Below are 18,188 nucleotides of genomic sequence, written 5' to 3'. Positions count from 1 at the left end.
CTGAGGATGGGCAACACCCAGTGCCAACCCCAGGCTTGGAGGCGGGGGGGGGGACCCATCCAGAGCCCCACTCAGGCACATGAGAAAAACAGGGCAGTAATGAGAACGGGAGGGGCTGCAGGTCAGGAGTTAGGGCTGGGCTAGCAGGGGACTGCGGGTCGGGGTGAGGGGCACTGGCAGAGCTGGGGGAGCCTAGGGCTGGGCTAGCAGGGGCTGCGGGTCAGGAGTGAGGGGCACCGGCAGAGCTGGGGGAGCCCAGGGCTGGGCTAGCAGGGGGCTTCGGGTCAGGAGTGAGGGGCACCGGCAGAGCTGGGGGGGGGGCAGGGCTGGGCTAGCAGGGGGCTGCGGGTCGGGGTGAGGGGCACTGGTAATGCCAGCCAAAGTCAGGCAGCAGAACAGCACGGGGTGCTGTAGGCTGGGGCTGGGAGTGGGGGGCGTGGGCAGAGCTGGGGGGTGCACACAGGGCCCCAGCTTTCACTCAGCAGCTGGAATAACTTGCTCACAAAGCCGAGGAGTCCCCCGCCCAGCCCCACACCTGGCTCCAGGTGTGTTGCAGCAAGTAGGCTCCTGTGCGTGGGGCACAGAGCCATGAGCTTGTGTCAGGTCTAGTCACAGCTTCTCAGGTCTGGGTCTAACCTGGCTGGGTCAGGGGGCAGGTCCCACAGGGGCAGGGCCGGGGAACCCCGTGGCCAATGGTGGGGTGGGGTGCAGGTCTGCATCATTCAGGTGCTGATCGCTCAGCTCCAGGGGGCCTGTTCAGGGGAAAATCAAGGGCCCAATCCTGCCCTGGCCCTGCCCGTTGGGCCTAATCCTGCCCCAGCCCTGCTGACCAGTTACCCCTGTGCACACCTGGATGTGGGCCCGGTGCTCTCGGCACTGCCTGGTTTGTGTTTGGGGGCTACAGGGACTGTTTTAAGGCATGTGATGTGACCCGCACGGGCAGGGTTTATGGCACCAGCCCCCCTCAGCAGGCGAGGAATCGCAGCCCACCCAGCTGGGCCAGGCCCAAAGCACTGTGCTTGGCTCTAGGTTGGCATGTGCCCATTAACGAGCCAGCTGGTGCTGAACGTGCCGCCAAGCTGGGCAGACACCTGGTGTGAGTGCTGGCCTGTCTAGCCCCTGAGCGTGGCTTAGGCCCTGCCGTGCCACAGGGGCTCCCCTCACTGCATGAGCTGCTGTGAGTGGCACAGGAGGAGATGCCAGCCAGATGCTGTGGGTCCAAAGAACGGTCAGCGCCCAACTAACCAATGCAGTGCCTCATTATCTTTGAAAACTCATGACGATCAGGGGAGGTCCCGGATGTCTGGAAAAAAGGCTAATGTAGTGCCTATCTTTAAAAATGGGAAGAAGGAGGATCTGGGGAACTACAGGCCAGTCAACCTCACCTCAGGCCCTGGAAAAATCATGGAGCAGGTTCTCAAAGAATCAATTCTGAAGCACTTATTCGACATTGGTGAGGCCTTATCTGGAGTACTGTGTCCAGTTTTGGGCCTCACACTACAAGAAGGATGTGGAAAAATTGGAAAGAGTCCAGCAGAGGGCCACAAAAATGATTAGGGGGCTGGAGCACATGATTGTTTAGTCTGCAGACAAGAAGACTGAGGGGGGATTTGATAGCTGCTTTCAACTACCTGAAAGGGGGTTCCAAAGAGGATGGATCTAGACTGTTCTCAGTGGTGGCAGATGACAGAACAAGGAGTAATGGTCTCACGTTGCGGTGGGGGAGGTTTAGGTTGGATATTAGGAAAACCTTTTTCACTAGGAGGGTGGTGAAGCACTGGAATGGGTTACCTAGGGAGGTGGTCCTACTTTGAGCAGGGGGTTGGACTAGATGACCTCCTGAGGTCCCTTCCAACCCTGATATTCTATGATTCTAAGCCAAGCTGTACGGTACAGAAAGGAGCCCCATGGACCCGCCGTCTGGCACGCAGCTCGGTCTGGCACCTGCCACGTGCTGCCGAGCCGGGCCCGCCCCCACCCAGCGCTCGGTCCAAAGGACTTGGCCGGCTTTGCATTGACATGGCACCTGTAGTAAGATGAGGCCCTGAAATATAAACTCTTGTGTCAGAGGCCTGAAGCCTGAACCAAAGTACTTCCAGGCATTGCTACGCAAAAGCTGGGCTGTGAGCCAGAGACAGGCCTCACTCACAGAAGTGGCGAGAAGAGGAACTTGTGCCAAGATGACGTCTGGACACTCCACAGACATAACAAGGAACAGGCAGGTGCATCTTAAAAACAGGACAGCATGATGGATAGATCTGTCTGTCTTGAACAACATGATCAAAGGGGAGACAGCACCCTAATGAGCCAAGGGGCTGAACCTAATACGTCAGTAGGGATGAGTAATCTGTCCTGTAACTGTATCAAAGTAGGTCCCGGAGTGCGCATCTTTGTCTGGCCTAGGGGGCAGTGGAAAGTCCCGCCAGTGACTGAGCCGGTCAAGGGGGCACATATACGTAGCATGTCCTGTAGAGTCTATAGGAAACTATTACTGCGCTTTGTTTGATAACAAACCTGGCTCGGGTTCCTTCGTACCTTACTAGAGTCTGTGTCTTCGGGGGTTCTCTCGGGGTTTGCTGTGTCAGCGATCTGTGCAGAGCCGGGGCTGCACATAGAGGGAACACGCACGCAGCCGACTGTTCTCATCATGGAACAAGAGCAGAGCACCACACCGGTAGCTACTGACAACAGCGCCCATTCGCTAGCGCCAAAGCCGCCGGCAGCTTTGCAAAGTGCTGGGGGAGCCGGGGCCCAGCCAAATGAACTTGGGGGGGCAGGGGCATGGGCCCATTCGGTCCCACCGTTGCCCTGCACCCGGGCAGCTTACACTAACAGCACATGCACAGCCCCCGGGAACATGGGGTCGGCGGAGTGTCGTGCCTGGAGTGGCGCCCAAAGGGGCCATCATGGTAGCGCTCTGGGATGTTTATGGGGAGCTCATTGTGGGGCAGCAAATGCAAAGGGGCTTGTTTAAAAACACATAACAAGGCTGGTGCCTGGTGTCGCCCGCGGGGCCGGACCAAATAGTGAGGGGCTGGTCTCTTTTAGATGGGGGGGGCCTAGCAGACGAGGCATGAGGACACACCTGGGTTCTAACAAGCTCTGGGAGCATGTGGGGGCCCTGTGGTTAGAGCAGGGAGTGCTAGCCCCGGCTTTGGCAGGGGTGTGGGGCCCTGTGGTTAGAGCAGAGCAGCTGGGCTGGGTTCTAGCCCTCTGCCTAGTTCCAGAATCCTGCATGGAGCAAAAGCGAGCAGCTCACCAGGTGGGAGGATGGGGAGGCTGGCATCAGACGCAGGCCACGTTGTGAACAGGACCAGGGCGGGGGGGCATTGGACACGAACTGTGCGAGGAAGCAGCTGTGCAGGTGTATGAAAATATCAGTGATGACCGGCTGAGGCCCCACAAATTCATCACACACTGGGCCCCCGCTCGGCGATTGCCCACAGGGCAGAGCTGGAAACCCCAGAAACATGGGTCAGGCCTGTGGTGTGTTCAGTGAGGGGCTGGGGGTGCCAGGCCCCTGTGCAGAGCTGGGAGATCTGTGGGGTGGGGGAGATGCCAGGGCTCCTTTCCCACCACTCTTTGGTGGCAGGGGGCACACGCAGGGTCATTTCCTGCTGGCTAAGGGCACCGGCTGGCTCAGCCTGGGACTGGTGCTGGGCCTGGCCATGCAATGAGTTTGGGGCGCTCAGCCCCGAGAGCTGGGGTGAGGTGTTCACGGCACACCCAGCCCGGCCCCAAGGCTGGGGAGAATGAATGTCCCACCAGGCCCGGGAAGGGAGGCAAGAGGCCCAGGCTGCATGTGCCATCACTGAGCGCGCCTACCTGGTGGAGCTGAGCACTTGAGTGGGTTGGGGCAGCCCCTCAGTTGTGTGTGTGTGTGGGGGGGGAAGGGGCCCCTACCCCCCCCTCAAGCAGTTAGTGGATCCAGTGCAGCAAATGCTGCAACCCCTGTGCGCCAGGCCCAGTTCTCAGAGGAGCTGGGCTGAGACACCCTGGGCTGCCCTGGACACATGCAGGTGCCAGCACCAGGCAGGGCAAGCACTGGACAAGCCCCCCTCCAGCACAGGGACGCTACCCTGACCAGTACACCCCATCTCCCCTCCCCCCAGGGCCTGAGGGCCACAAGCCTTCCCCTGGGCAGGGGCTCCCCAAGAGGTCCTTGCACTTGCACCTTCTCCCCACAAGGGGGCAGCAGGTGCTTACACACTGGGTTTGAGGGCCAGGGGAAGCCCAGGGGGTTTCCAGCCACTCCACATGCCAGAGAGCTCTGGACACATCGGCCTTAGGGATTCCCCCACAGCCAGTGCCTTGATTGCACCCTCAGCTGTCCATGGACCCATTCTTCCCCCCTCCCCCCCAGTGTTGAATGGGGCCTCGTCTGACCTTCCTGCCCTCTGCAGCTTGCCCCGGTTTGTATGCACGGCTCCTAGGCTGACCCTGTGGAGGCCTCCGAGCGGTCTACAGCGGAGGTGGCCCCTGCAGAGGGCAGACGATGGGGAAACCCAGTGGTGCCACTGGCTGGATGCCTGCCCCAGCTCTCCATTTCGGAACTCTGCCTTTGCCCTACAGGCTTTTTTTTGGCTGCCACCCTGTGGGGGCGAGGGGGGGAAGCACTAGGACAAGACAGGCTGAGGGCCTCTTGGAGAGTCTGGCTCCCTTCAAACCCCTGTGGCTGTCACCACCAGGTGCTCTAGTCAAGAGCGTAGTCAGGCTTCTCCTGTTGGTGTAGACCACCCATCTCCACGAAAGGCGGGAGGTTGGTGTGTGATGACACATAAGTCAGGAGTGTGTAAAGGGAAACACGTTCCCACATTGCCCTAACCCCCCACGGGCATTTGGGGAGACGGTGGGCCTAAAGCAATGGAAAAACCTTCTCCAGCACAGGGTACTGCCAGCCTAATCTCTGTCACAGTAACAAAAACGTTTCCTAGACACCAGAGAAAACACAGTTTTTGGACAGACCTTGGGGGGGGGGGAAGTGGAAAGAAACCCGAAAGGAATAAATGGATAAAAGACCACAGATAAAAAATGACACAGAAGCTCAGAAAACACACCCGTAGTTAGAAAAAACCAAACAAACTGTGAAGTACGAAATAAAGAACCAATGAATATGGTGTGTTTATAATACAATTTTCTGTCTGCCTTTAACCAATCGCCAGGGGAGAGCGCGAACGCAGTCCCCCACTACCACAAATTATGCAGTCGAGTTTCCCGCATTTGGGGAAATCGCAGGGGTCAGCACACCCGCAGTGCAATGGATGAGCCTCACCCTGGGAAAACCACCTTCGTGATCATGGTATCTCCCCTGCCAGGTAAGTATGAGTTCCTAACGCCCAGCCGCCGCCCGCCCTCGCTCGCCTCCTACTTTTAACTCGCGGTGCGGACCGCCGCGCCCCGACCGCCGGTCTCGCCCACACCGGCCCCCAGTATCGTAACCTGCCTCGACCTGTCCCGAGGGTCCTTCCTTCTCCACGCCGAGCCCCGTGTGCCAAATTCGGGCCCTGCTGGGCAGTCTGCCTCCGCTCCCACAATGCTATGCTCCCATCCATATCTGCATACGTGCTCCTGCGGCTCCGCCACTCCGGTCGGCCCCTCCCCCTGCCTGTCCAGGCCCGGCTCTCTCCCCAGGCCAGCCCTGGCTCGTCAGCGCTACGGGGGCTAACCCGCGGGGGGGTAGGGTGACCAGATGTCCTGATTTTATAGGGACAGTCCTGATTTTTGGGTCTTTTTCTTACATAAGTTCCTATTACCCCCCACCCCCGTCCCGATTTTTCACATTTGCTGTCTGGTCACCCTACGGGGGGGGTTTGGGTGGGGCCCATCGAGCCAGGGCGGCGGGGAGATCTCAGCGCGGCCGGGGACCCCTGCCCCACTCTGGCACAGTCATGGGGTGGGGCAGCTCCTCACCCCCCAACAGCATTTGGGGGGTCAGCTGGGGGCGTGACCCGGACCCCGCCCTACAGGAACGTGCCCTGCAGCCTGGGCGGGCCTGGCACCCAAGGGGTTACAGCTGCTGGGGGCGGGGGGCACAGGTTTTGAACCCCCCACAGAGGTCCGGGGGCAGCACCCATCACTCACTCCTCCCCCCCATGAGGTTGGCCAAGTCAGAGGACAGGCTGTGTCTGAGCCACCGCACTAGGGAGAGGGTCACTCTCCAACTCGGCTCCCCCAGCTCCCTGCACCCCCAGCCTGTGTGTGGGGACAGCCCCCCCAGGCCTGAGCTGGCTCCAGGGGCACGAGCGAGGGCAGGGGCTCCGAGCAGCAGCCGGCCCCTCCGCCGTGCCAGGCTTGGCTAATCCTGGCAGAGCAGCGGCTGGCCCCTCCCTGCACCCAAGGAATCCCGGCTGGTGGGGGGTTGGGGCGGGGTGGGGCGAGCTCCCCTTTTGTCCCAGGCATCATCCCACTGGGAGCCAGAACCGGGCAGGGGGTTTGGGGCAGGTGCCGGAGGCAGCAGGTTTCCCCCACCCCACCCAGCTCTGCCTCAGGCTAGCCCCAGCCCCAGCCCGGTTTCTATGGTGCCATAAAGGGACTGACGCGCATTTCACCCCCCCCCGCCCCTGCCAGAGGGATAAGGAGGCAGCTGCTGGAATTACCTCTGCCCTCTCCCCCCAGCCAGGCTGGTCAGTGGGCATGAACAGGGGCCCTGCCCCCCACTCCTCGTGGCCTTTGGACTCCAGAGTCACTGGGAGCAAAGGGCTCAGCGGGGGGTGGGGGAGGGGCGCTGAGGATGGGCAACACCCAATGCCAACCCCAGGCTTGAAGGCGGGGGGGGGAACCCATCCTGAGCCCCACTCGGGCACATGAGAGAAACAGGGCAGTAATGAGAACGGGAGGGGCTGCAGGTCAGGAGTTAGGACTGGGCTAGCAGGGGGCTGCGGGTCGGGAGTGAGGGGCACCGGCAGAGCTGAGGGGGTGCCCAGGGCTGGGCTAGCAGGGGGCTGCGGGTCGGGAGTGAGGGGCACCGGCAGAACTGAGGGGTGCCCAGGGCTGGGCTAGCAGGGGCTGCGGGTCGGGAGTGAGGGGCACCGGCAGAGCTGAGGGGTGCCCAGGGCTGGGCTAGCAGGGGGCTGCGGGTCGGGAGTGAGGGCACCGGCAGAGCTGAGGGGTGCCCAGGGCTGGGCTAGCAGGGGGCTGCGGGTCGGGAGTGAGGGGCACCGGCAGAGCTGAGGGGTGCCCAGGGCTGGGCTAGCAGGGGCTGCGGGTCGGGAGTGAGGGGCACCGGCAAAGCTGGGGGGGACAGGGCTGGGCTAGCAGGGGGCTGCGGGTCGGGAGTGAGGGCACCGGCAGAGCTGAGGGGTGCCCAGGGCTGGGCTAGCAGGGGCTGCGGGTCGGGAGTGAGGGGCACCGGTAATGCCAGCCAAAGTCAGGCAGCAGAACAGCAGGGGGGTGGATGGCGAGGCTGCCAAGGCCCAGGGTTGCTCCTACCTCTCCCCGCGTCAACCGATGAGTCAGTGCATGCCAGAGGGCTCAGGCAGGGCTTCCCTGCGGGCACCCAGCCTGGGCTCAGCTCCACGGTCACTTAGCAACCCACACCCCAAACAAACATGGGCTGCAGCCAGCCCCTCCTCGCTGCATGGCCTGGACTCAGCTGCTGTGGTGCCCCCCGGTGCCATGGCCACAGCAGGGCATGGTGCTCCCACAGCTGATCCCCTGTAGCCCCCCTAGCCAACCCCCACACTGGGGCACTAGGTCAGGGAAGGCTCCTCTCTAGCACAGCGCCCCTAGCTCTGAATGGGTCCTGCAGGGCATCACCCCCCACTGAATCGCCATCACCACGTCATCCTGGTGTGCTTGTCACGGACTCACAGATCGTGCCCACTCTTGTCCCCGTGCAGTCCGTGGGGGGAGCCCCTTTTAGTGCAACAGCCCTTCTCGGGGGTCCACTCTCTCTCGGGGTCAGGCCCCTCCACCTCCTGGAGCCGCACCTCTCTGAGCCTTAGCACGTCTGTCTCTGCCGTGGGCCCCCTCAGGGAGTCCCCTCGCTCTGGACCCCCGGGGCCTCCACCCCCGAAGGGGTTGATGCAATCTTGTTCTCTAGACCGGAGTGACTCTCAGCCAGCATGAAACAGGAGGGTTTATTGAGAGTTGAACCCAGCACAGGAAACTCTCAGGGCCTCAGGCCTGGCCTCCCTCAGCCCAGCACATCCCAGTCTCTCTGCATCCAGGTGGGCTCTTCCTGCTCCCCCTCTCCAGCCCAGAACCCCCCTGCTCCCAGCTGGGCATCTGAGATCCCCGGCCCCAGGCCCCGCCTCTGTCCATTGTCTTCTCTCCAGGCAAACAGGGTTGTAAACCGGGGCCTCCTCTCCTGCTTCTGTCCTCTGGCTGGAACCGGCTGGTCAGGTCACTGGGTCCTCACTCTGCAGCCCATTGTCCTCCCACTGGCCAGAACCGGCTGCATCTCCTCAGCTGGGCCTCTGGGTCACCAGGTCGCCAGGTCACCGGTCGCTGGGGTATCCATCCTCCCGGCCATCGGCTGGGTCCCCCAAGTCCTCTCTCTGGTTCTCTGCAAAACAAACTCCCTCTCCCCTCACCTCGTTAAACCAGTAACACCCAGGGAAACTGAGTCCCACCCCCTCTGCATGCAAACCATTGAAACTCCACAGAAAACAAGAACCCCCCCACTTTGTCACAGTGCCCCAGCCAGGTCCTGCCCCAGCCCCACCCTGCTGAGCCTGGGCACTCGGGGCAGGCCCAGCCCCGAAGCTGCAACCTGGGCTGAGACACCCCCCCCCCCCCCGTCTCACCCATGGTCTTTGCCGGATGCTTCTCGGCTGACAAGCCCCTGGGTGTGAGCAGGACCAAAGTCCCTGAGCGGGGCCCACCCTGGCCGGACGCTCCGGACCACCCTGGCAAAGAAGCCAGTGAAGAAATCCAGCAGCTGCCCCGGGCCGAGCTAAAACTCCCCTCGGCCAACCCAGGGGCTCAGCTGCCAGTTCCCAGGGCGCCGAGAATCGATTCCGTCCCGTCCCTGGTGCGGGGCCCGGGAAAGAGGAGCTGGAGTAAGGCCCCTGCCCTGCCCCCCGCCCTGCCTGCGGGAGAGAAGCCAGACCCCTGCACAGGGTGGGCATGCAGGGCAGCACATCCCGCCATTGGCCCCGGAGGAACTGACTGTCCTGGGCATTCCAGCCTCAGTGTCCCCACCCTGTACTGGCGGGCCCCTCACCTCTGCCTCTGGGCTCCCTGGGCAGCAGGGCAGAGCACTGCTGGGCATGGAGGCAGCCTGCGGCCCCGGCTCTGCCCACCCCCAGGGGCTAGCTGCAGGCCAGGCGGAGGTGACTGCACTGAGCGCAGACCCGGAGCCAGGGAGGCAGGGGGCGTAAGGAGGGGAAGGGCAGAGGAGATGCCAAGGCTCGTCGGGCTGCACCAGGCCCCGGTTGGGCTGGGCCACGGGCTGGCTGGGGTCCCTGGAGGTAGAGACCCATCAGTGCCACAGGGACGGCTCAGAGCAGCGCCGGCCTCAGGATCCAGCGCCTTGCATTGCCCCTGGGTAGCTGCTGCTACGTGTGACGGGCAGGGAGCTGGGCAGGCTAGACAGACAGATGGGGGCGCAGATCTGGACGTGCCGCACTGTGCCTGCTGCTGTGACCCACCCAGCTGTCAGGTGCCCTCACTACCAGCCTTGGGGGACCCCATCTCTGGTGTCACCCCTCTGTGGGCCGCGGATGGTCTCAGCCTGGCAGCCCTGCCATAGATGGGGCACAAAGTGAGCACACAACTTCCCTGAGGTCCCCCAGGGGGCCTGTGGCAGAGCTGGGCAATGAAGCCAGGAGTCCAGACCCCCAGCTGGGGCTACAGTCACAAAGGGGAGCCGGCTGTCCCAAGGCCCTTCCCAGACGCAGCTCCAGCAAGGGGGCAGTAATGACCAGCAGCCCCCTGCCCCCACCCCGACTCACCCAGGGATGTGGGGTGCAGGGACGTGGGGTGCTGGCTATAGGCCATCAATGGGCAACTCCTCCCCAGACCCCCTTAATCTATCATAGACTATCAGGGTTGGAAGGGACCTCAGGAGGTATCTAGTCCAACCCCCTGCTCAAAGCAGGACCAACCCCAACTAAATCATCCCAGCCAGGGCTTTGTCAAGCTGGGCCTTAAAAACCTCTAAGGATGGAGATTCCACCACCTTCCTAGGTAACCCATTCCAGTGCTTCACCACCCTCCTAGTGAAATAGTGTTTCCTAATATCCAACCTAAACCTCCCCCACTGCAACTTGAGACCATTACTCCTTGTTCTGTCATCTGCCACCACTGCGAACAGTCTAGATCCATCCTCTTTGGAACCCCCCTTCAGGTAGTTGAAAGCAGCTATCAAATCCCCCCTGCAGCCCCCTGCTAGCCCTGCCCTGGGCTCTACCCACCCCCAGCTCTGCCGGTGCCCCTCACTCCCGACCCATAGCCCCTGCTAGCCCAGCCCTGGGCTCCCCCAGCTCTGCCGGTGCCCCTCACTCCCGACCCGCAGCCCCTGCTAGCCCAGCCCTGGGCTCCCCCCAGCTCTGCCGGTGCCCCTCACTCCCGACCCGCAGCCCCTGCTAGCCCAGCCCTGGGCTCCCCCCAGCTCTGCCGGTGCCCCTCACTCCCGACACACAGCCCCTGCTAGCCCAGCCCTGGGCTCCCCCCAGCTCTGCCGGTGCCCCTCACTCCCGACCCGCAGCCCCCTGCTACCCCAGCCCTGGGCTCCCCCACCCACAGCTCTGCCGGTGCCCCTCACTCCCGACACGCAGCCCCTGCTAGCCCAGCCCTGGGCTCCCCCGCAGCTCTGAGGCGCTGCTGAAATCAAGACGCTGACTCAGCAGTGAGCTCTGTGGAGTTTTATTGATCCTGCGTGCACTGCAGGGCAGCCCCAGGGCCCCGAGTGACCCCCCTGAGGCCTGGCCCACCATGTGCCAGGGCTGGGCTCCTCCTTTGGTGGCCCTGTGACTTGGGGAGGGGCATGGTGTGGCCCTGGGGTTTGCGGGCATCCAGCCCCCATCCGGGATCAGACACACGCTGGAGAGGTCGGCCCTGAGGCAGGGCCTGTGCACAAGCACAAAGGGGCTGCAAAGCAGCTGGCATCCCAAGCTGGGGCTCCCTCCGGCTCAGGGGGGTCCCTGGGCAGCACTGCACCCCGGGGGAGGCAGGAGGGTCTCACCCACCACGCTGGGCCAGTGGCGTAGCCAGGTGGAGGGAACAGGGGGAGCGGAAAAAAAAAAGGCACCACCTACTGCGGCGCTTTTACTGACGGGACGGCGCTCCGGGTCTTCGGCGGCGCCTCGGCGGCGGGACCCTCACTCGCTCCGGGTCTTCGGCGGTGCCTCGGAGGCGGGACCCTCACTCGCTCCGGGTCTTCGGCGGCGCCTCGGCGGCGGGACCCTCACTCGCTCCGGGTCTTCGGCGGCGCCTCGGCGGCGGGACCGTCACTCGCTCCGGGTCTTCGGCGGCGCCTCGGCGGCGGGACCCTCACTCGCTCCGGGTCTTCGGCGGCGCCTCGGCGGCGGGACCTTCACTCGCTCCGGGTCTTCGGCGGCGCCTCGGCGGCGGGACCGTCGCTCGCTCCGGGTCTTCGGCGGCGCCTCGGCGGCGGGACCCTCACTCGCTCCGGGTCTTCGGCGGCGCCTCGGCGGCGGGACCCTCACTCGCTCCGGGTCTTCGGCGGCGCCTCGGCGGCGGGACCGTCACTCGCTCCGGGTCTTCGGCGGCGCCTCGGCGGCGGGACCGTCACTAGCTCCGGGTCTTCGGCGGCGCCTCGGCGGCGGGACCGTCACTCGCTCCGGGTCTTCGGCGGCATTGCGGCAATGAAGCTTCAGTGCCGCTGAAGAGCCGGAGCGCCGTCAGGTGAATAAAAGCACCGCAGCGGGTGGCACCTTAGTCCCTGGGCTAACCTGACCTTCCCCAGCTCCACACGAGATCGGGCTCAGACAGGAGCTGTCGTGTCACCCCCCTCAGCCTCCCGTCTGGGCCACAGGAAAATCCAGGCCCGTCCCAATCCACTGCCAGGGGCGGGGCTGTCGGCTCAGGGAGCTCTCAGCTGAGGAGACGATGGGTGGGAGCCTCTCCCCGGCCCTGCCCTGCCACCCCCAGCCATCGCAGCTGGGCAGCCTGCCCGGCCCATGCAGCAAACTCGGGCAAGGGGGAGTGTTGTGGGCAGCCCCCGTCTCAGCCCGGCCCCCCCACGCAGGACCATGGCCGCCCTGAGCCTGGCCCGGCTCTGGCTGGGATGGGCCAGGCCTGCCCCCGGCTCTGGCACGACGGGTGCACAAGGCCAGCGGCATCCTGGGAAATGCGCTTTGCCCCGTCACTCCTCCCGGAGATGAAGGAACAGACTCTCCCTGCCCCCTGGCGCCCGCCGCTGGCTGCTACCCCCCTCACTCGAGGTAGCCGTGGTGCTCCCGGGGCTGGGTGCCCCTGCGGCGCTGGCACAGACGGGATGGCGCCCCGCTCCCCTTCCTCAGCGCGTGGCACTTCCAGGCCTCAGCGATGCACTCGACCTGTGGGGGGTGATACCAGGTTGCTGCGGTGCCAGCCGGTCCGAGCTGGACACAGGGCCAGGCACCTGGGCTTTGGGGGCAGGACAGGGCCAAGAAGTGACAGGGATGGAGAGGGCGAGGGGGCTGGGGCCTGGCATAGGGGGCCATGGGGCAGGCGTCTGGGTCAGTGCCGCAGATGTCCCTGACCGCAGTCCCTTGGCATCTCTCGCCAGCCTCTCCCTGCCCTGGAGGCACTGTCCAGACCCACCCCAAGGGGCGGCCCGAGGGCCTGCAGCGGGTCCCATGTCCCCCGCCCCCAATGCCTTAGGCTGGCCAGGCCTTCCCAAGGGCCCGATCTCAGCCTGGGGCGCGTGGACAGATGGACACAGACACAGACGGGGTGCATGGCCAGACGGACACAGACAGACAGATGGACATAGACAGATGGACGTAGACAGCCAGGGCCACAAGGACAGACAGATGGACACAGTCACAGCTGGGGCGCACGGACAGGCAGATGGGCACAGACAGACACAGGCAGACGGCCGCAGCCAGATGGACACAGACAGACAGACACAGACGGACACAGCCAGCCGGCCCCTCACCGGGATGAGAGGATCCCTCTGGTTGTGGCTCTCCAGGGCTGCCAGCTCGCGGGGCGAGAGCAGGGGCAGGCGGAGCTCACGCACCGGCCCCGCTGCCACCTCGGCCACCGGCCGCTCCAGGACAGCCTGGAACAGGAGTGCAGGGTCAGGGGCCGAATCCATGACCTGGGGAGCCAGTGGGGGGGAGGGGGATGATCTGGGGAGCCAGCGAGGAGAGGGGATGCAATCTGGGGCCTTTGACCCCAGGGTGGCAGGACCCCCCCAGTGCTTTGGTAGCCAGTGGGAGATGGGCCGGGTGTCTCGGCCAGGTTCCCAGGTGATGGGGGCCAACATCACCAGCCAGCACCATCTGCCCTCCTGTGTGCCCTCCAGTCCCCCCCTAGGCATCCCAAAGGACAGACCTCTGGCATCTCACCCTCAGGGCAGACGGGAGCACTGGGGGTGGGCAGGGACTGGCATCACCTGTGCTTGTGCCCAGAGATTGGGGCCTGGGTGGCAGCTGGAGCCTGGCAGCTGGGGACAGGTGCCCTCACCTGGGACACCCAGGGGCCCTGCGCTCTGCTTCTCCAGGGTGGGCTGGGGGGGAGGTGGCTGGCAGCCAGGACACCTGGGTTCTATCCCCAGCTCTGGGAGGCGAGTGGGGGGCAGAGGGATCTGGCAGCCAGGACACCTGGGTTCTCTCCTGGCTCTGGGCAAAGAGTGGGGTCTACGGGTTAGAGTCGGGAGGGGGGTCCATTCCAGCTCTGCCATGCACTCACTGGGTGGCCAGGGGCACATCCCTCCCCCCTGCCAGCCTCCCCATGGTGGGGGCTGAGATGCCTGCAGCAAGCCCCTGGCTTGGTGAGCCCCAGCTCCTGGCCCTGGGGACCGCCGGCACTCACCGAGCTGACGTGGGCCCATTCCCGCACGGCCTGGATCAGGTCCGGTTCGTCGATGGCCAGCCGGTCGCTGCGCAGCACGGCCACCAGCGCCGCGGCCGACAGCTCATGGAAACTCCGTGTCTGCACCACCTCCTGCGGCACCGCAAACGGGCCGGGTCACCCCTGGCAGCGGGCCTGACCCCACCTGGCACGGGGTGGGCACAGAACCTCTCCCCACACCACCCGGGCATGTACCCTGCCGCCCACCCCATCCCCATCACCCCCTGTCCCTGTCCTACTAGCCCTCTGCCCCGCCCCCATCCCACCACCCCTGCCTTGCCCCATCCGTCCCCCCTCTGCCCTGCCCCCATCCCACCACCCCTGCCTTGCCCCATCCGTCCCCCCTCTGCCCTGCCCCATCCCACCACCCCTGCCTTGCCCCATCCGTCCCCCCTCTGCCCTGCCCCCATCCCACCACCCCTGCCTTGCCCCATCCGTCCCCCCTCTGCCCTGCCCCCATCCCACCACCCCTGCCTTGCCCCATCCGTCCCCCCTCTGCCCTGCCCCATCCCACCACCCCTGCCTTGCCCCATCCGTCCCCCCTCTGCCCTGCCCCCATCCCACCACCCCTGCCTTGCCCCATCCCATCCCATCCCCCCCCGCCCTGCCCCCATCCCACCACCCCGCCGTGCCCCATCCCGTCCCCCCTCTGCCCTGCCCCCATCCCACGACCCCCCTGCCCTGCCCCCATCCCGTCCCCCCTCTGCCCAGCCCTCATCCCACCCCCCCCTGCCTTGCCCCATCCCATCCCCCCTCTGCCACACCCCTGTCCTGCCCCCTTCTCTTGGCTGCTCAGGGCCCAGGATGCTGTCAGGCTGGTACCACGTGGGGCATTGGCCGCATGCCTGAGTCTGCTAGCGGGTGGCAGGGGGTGGGGGTATTGTCAGAGCTCATGGGGGATCAGGCTGATGCACAGGCCCCCCCCCACCTTGTGCTCTTAGACCCCAGGGCCATGCACCTCTGGCCAAACCCTGCCACCCTGTGCCCCCCCTCGCTCTCTGAGTGGCCATACCCGCGTGCGGTCCTCCACGAACACCAGGCAGTGCTCCTGCAGGTCTGTCTGTCTGTAGGTCACAGCCGCCTGTGGGGAAAACACAGACAGACAGCTGGAGTCGTCTGGAGACCGGGGCACTGGCACAGCAGGGGGCTGCGGGTCGGGGTGAGGGGCACCGGCAGAGCTGGGGGAGCCCAGGGCTGGGCTAGCAGGGGCTGCGGGTCGGGAGTGAGGGGCACTGGCAGAGCTGGGGGGGGCAGGGCTGGGCTAGCAGGGGCTGCGGGTCGGGAGTGAGGGGCACCGGCAGAGCTGTGGGGGGGGAGCCCAGGGCTGGGCTAGCAGGGGCTGCAGGTCGGGAATGAGGGGCACTGGAAGAGCTGGGGGTGGGGGGTGTCTGACTAGCACCTACCTACAACCTCTCTCAGTCTCACAAGCTCTAGGGTTTGCCACGTCGCCCCACGCAGCCGGTGGAGCCAGTGCTCGGTGCCCGCTGGGGCATTGTTACCCTTTGCTGGGAGGGAAACGGGGCCACGAGCCACTTGCCGGGACTGTCACCCTGAGAGCCCCACGCTCAGCTCGGCTCTGCTGGGGGGCTGCAGGGACCTGGGCTCTGGGGGGGGCCGGCACCCCCTAGCACTTCCCTGTTGGGGGGCTGACCTGCCCCAGGGAGCCTGTGGGTCAGGGCCGCACTAGGCCGGGCGGCTTTGCAGGGATCCCCACCCCAGAGAGCTCCCAGGGTCACTGCAGCCCCTAGGCCCTGGGCCAGGGTTGGGGGGCCCCAGCGAGACCGCTGCTCTGTGGGGGGGGCAGAGGGGAGTGTTGCCAGGGTGTGTGTGTGTGTCATGGAGTGTGGGGGGACACAAGGCCCTGCACCCCCGGCTTCCTGCAATTCACCATGACTCTCAGCCAGCCAGTAAAGCAGAAGGTTTATTTAGACGACAGGAACACAGTCCAAGACAGGTCTTGCAGGCACAGACAACAGGACCCCCCCAATTAGGTGCATCTTGGGGTCCCAGGGCCCCACAGCCTCCTTGGGAGGTCAGAGCCCCGTCTGCCTCCCAGCCATGTCACCAGCCAGCTCTCAACTCCCTCCCACAGCCTTTGTTCAGTCTCCCGGGAAAGGTGTCACCTGGCCTCTAACCCCTTCCTGGGTTCTCCTGTTACATGCTCAGGTATTCTCCGTAGGTCAGTCTCCTCTCCCCCAATGCAGACCATCCTAGCCACACTCCCCTGTCAGCATTCACACACCACAGCAAGAACAGTCCCAGTTCGTCACAGTGTGTCCGTGACTGGGGCTGGAGCTGTCACCTGTGAGGCACTGGCCACACGCACAGATACAACGTACACCCGGCACACGCAGCTAAAACACACACGGCACACAGAGACACACACAGCACCTCAATGCACACACGGACACACACACACGGCACAGACACACGCAGTACAGTGCACACATGGACGCACACACAAAGCACAGACACACAGCATTACAATGCACACACGCACACACACACACGGCACAGACACACAGCATTACAATGCACACACGCACACACACACACGGCACAGACACACGCAGTACAGTGCACACACGGACACACATACAGAGCACAGACACACACACACACAGAAACACACACACATGCCCTGCCTCGGACGGGATCTCAGCCTGTCCTGGTCCCCAGCCTCAGCAGGGTTTTGGGCCATGCCGCCTCTCAGTGGGGCCAGATCCTGGGTTCCTGTGAGGGTCGGTGCCAAGGGATTGACACGGTTTGTAGGGGCGCCAGCAGGGGGCGCCCCAGGGCCAGGCTGGAGCATGGAGCTGCTCGCCCAGCCAGCCCAGGGCTTGGCCACCGCTGCGATCGGCTCCCTCAGCCCCACTGGCCCCTGGCACAGGCCAGCTCTGCCCCCCAGCCACGGCGTCTCGGGGAATCCCCGTCCCCAGCAGCTCGGCTCAGTGGCCTGGGCTCCTCGGAGCGGCTCCCTGCCCAGCCCCTGCGCCCCTGGGCCGCGTGTGGAGGGGCCGGGGTGAGGAGATGGCTGTGGCCGAGCTGTGCCTGCTAGCGGCAAATCTCCCCGCGGTCGGGGATGGGGCACCGGGCGGGGATGGGGCACTGGGTGGGGATGGGGCATTGGGCTCTGACAGGGCTCTGCCTGCACTGGGTCTAACTGATCGCCCAGTCTGGGGGGGGAAGGAATTTCCCCCTGTGACGAAGTGGGGGTGGGCACGATCTGTGAGTCCGTGACACCCCCCGGCTCAGATTGGCACAGACCCTGGGGGGTTTCGTTGTCCCTTGGCTGCAGCGTGGGGCCCGGTCACTTGCTGGTTTGAGCTGGTGTCAATGGGGGATTCTCAGGAAGTCTCGAACCCCTGCTTAGAGGGGCAGCAACTCAGCCCGAGGTTCTGTGCCCCCCGTGCCACGGCAGATCGCGCTGGGCCTGTCTGGCCGTGAAGGCTAAGAGGCTGCGAGGGTCTAGGCCCCAGCGTCACCCCAGCGCCCCGACCCTTGTCCTCACCCCCCGTGACACAGTCTCTGGGTGGGGGAGGGGAGGGTGAGCCAAGAGGCCTCCAGCTGCCCCAGCATGACCTGTCCAATGCCTGGAACCAGCTCGCTGGCCTGGTGCCCACCCTGGGGCACACACCCCTGCACCCAGGGGCCCCCTGCCTTTCCCATCTAGCGCCAAGCACCTACGCTGGCCTGGTACCCACCCCCGGGCACACCCCTGCACCCAGGGGCCCCCTGCCTTTCCCATCTAGCGCCAAGCACCTACGCTGGCCTGGTACCCTCCCCTGGGCATACCCCTGCACCCAGGGGCCCCCTGCCTTTCCCATCTAGCGCCAAGCACCTACGCTGGCCTGGTACCCACCCCCGGGCACACCCCTGCACCCAGGGATCTCCTGCCTTTCCCATCTAGTGCCAGGTGTGACAAAGTGGGACTCTGTTCTTAATGTTTTCTCTGAATACTGTGTGTGCCTCAGTTTCCCCTATGCATTTCTAGTCTCTGTCTAGGCGGTGGGGAAAGGCCAGTGCGCATAAATCACTGATACTCTGTCTCCCTGGCAACAAATGGCCAGGGCCCCTTCCCCCCCTGCAAGGAAATAGCTAAAGGTGAACAAAGGGATCAGGTGACCTCCTGGCCCAGGAAAGAGACAAAGCCGGGAGAAGGAGGGGCTGGAGGGGGTTTGAGAGTTGGAGCTACCTGGGAACTAGGAGTGAGGGCAGAC

General features: G+C 64.7%; 1 protein-coding gene and 1 non-coding gene across 4 annotated transcripts in view; both read right to left on the bottom strand.

The window, feature by feature from the left end:
* Positions 1-5,159: 5,159 nt before the first annotated feature.
* On the bottom strand, positions 5,160-5,323 carry LOC112061407 (U1 spliceosomal RNA). The gene has a single exon (XR_002890238.1). It is a non-coding gene; the product is annotated as a U1 spliceosomal RNA (small nuclear RNA).
* Positions 5,324-8,755: 3,432 nt separating this feature from the next.
* Positions 8,756-18,188, bottom strand: part of BTBD19 (BTB domain containing 19) — a 63,071-nt gene continuing 53,638 nt past the window's right edge. Inside the window, exons 4-7 of one of the 3 annotated variants that reach the window (XM_065555337.1) lie at positions 14,981-15,049; positions 13,930-14,061; positions 13,049-13,174; positions 8,756-12,464 (exon numbers count right to left, since the gene is read on the bottom strand). In XM_065555337.1, coding sequence (XP_065411409.1) covers positions 12,342-12,464; positions 13,049-13,174; positions 13,930-14,061; positions 14,981-15,049 — 450 coding nt within the window. In that variant the 3' untranslated portion in view covers positions 8,756-12,341. The remainder of the gene's footprint in view (positions 12,465-13,048; positions 13,175-13,929; positions 14,062-14,980; positions 15,050-18,188) is intronic. The other 2 variants (XM_065555336.1, XM_065555338.1) reach the window with 2 other exon arrangements.

This window comes from Chrysemys picta, chromosome 8, assembly GCF_011386835.1.
Source record: "Chrysemys picta bellii isolate R12L10 chromosome 8, ASM1138683v2, whole genome shotgun sequence".
Taxonomy (NCBI): Eukaryota; Metazoa; Chordata; order Testudines; family Emydidae; genus Chrysemys; species Chrysemys picta.
The sequence above is the reverse complement of the archived record's forward strand: the minus strand, read 5'-3'. Positions and strand labels throughout refer to the sequence as shown.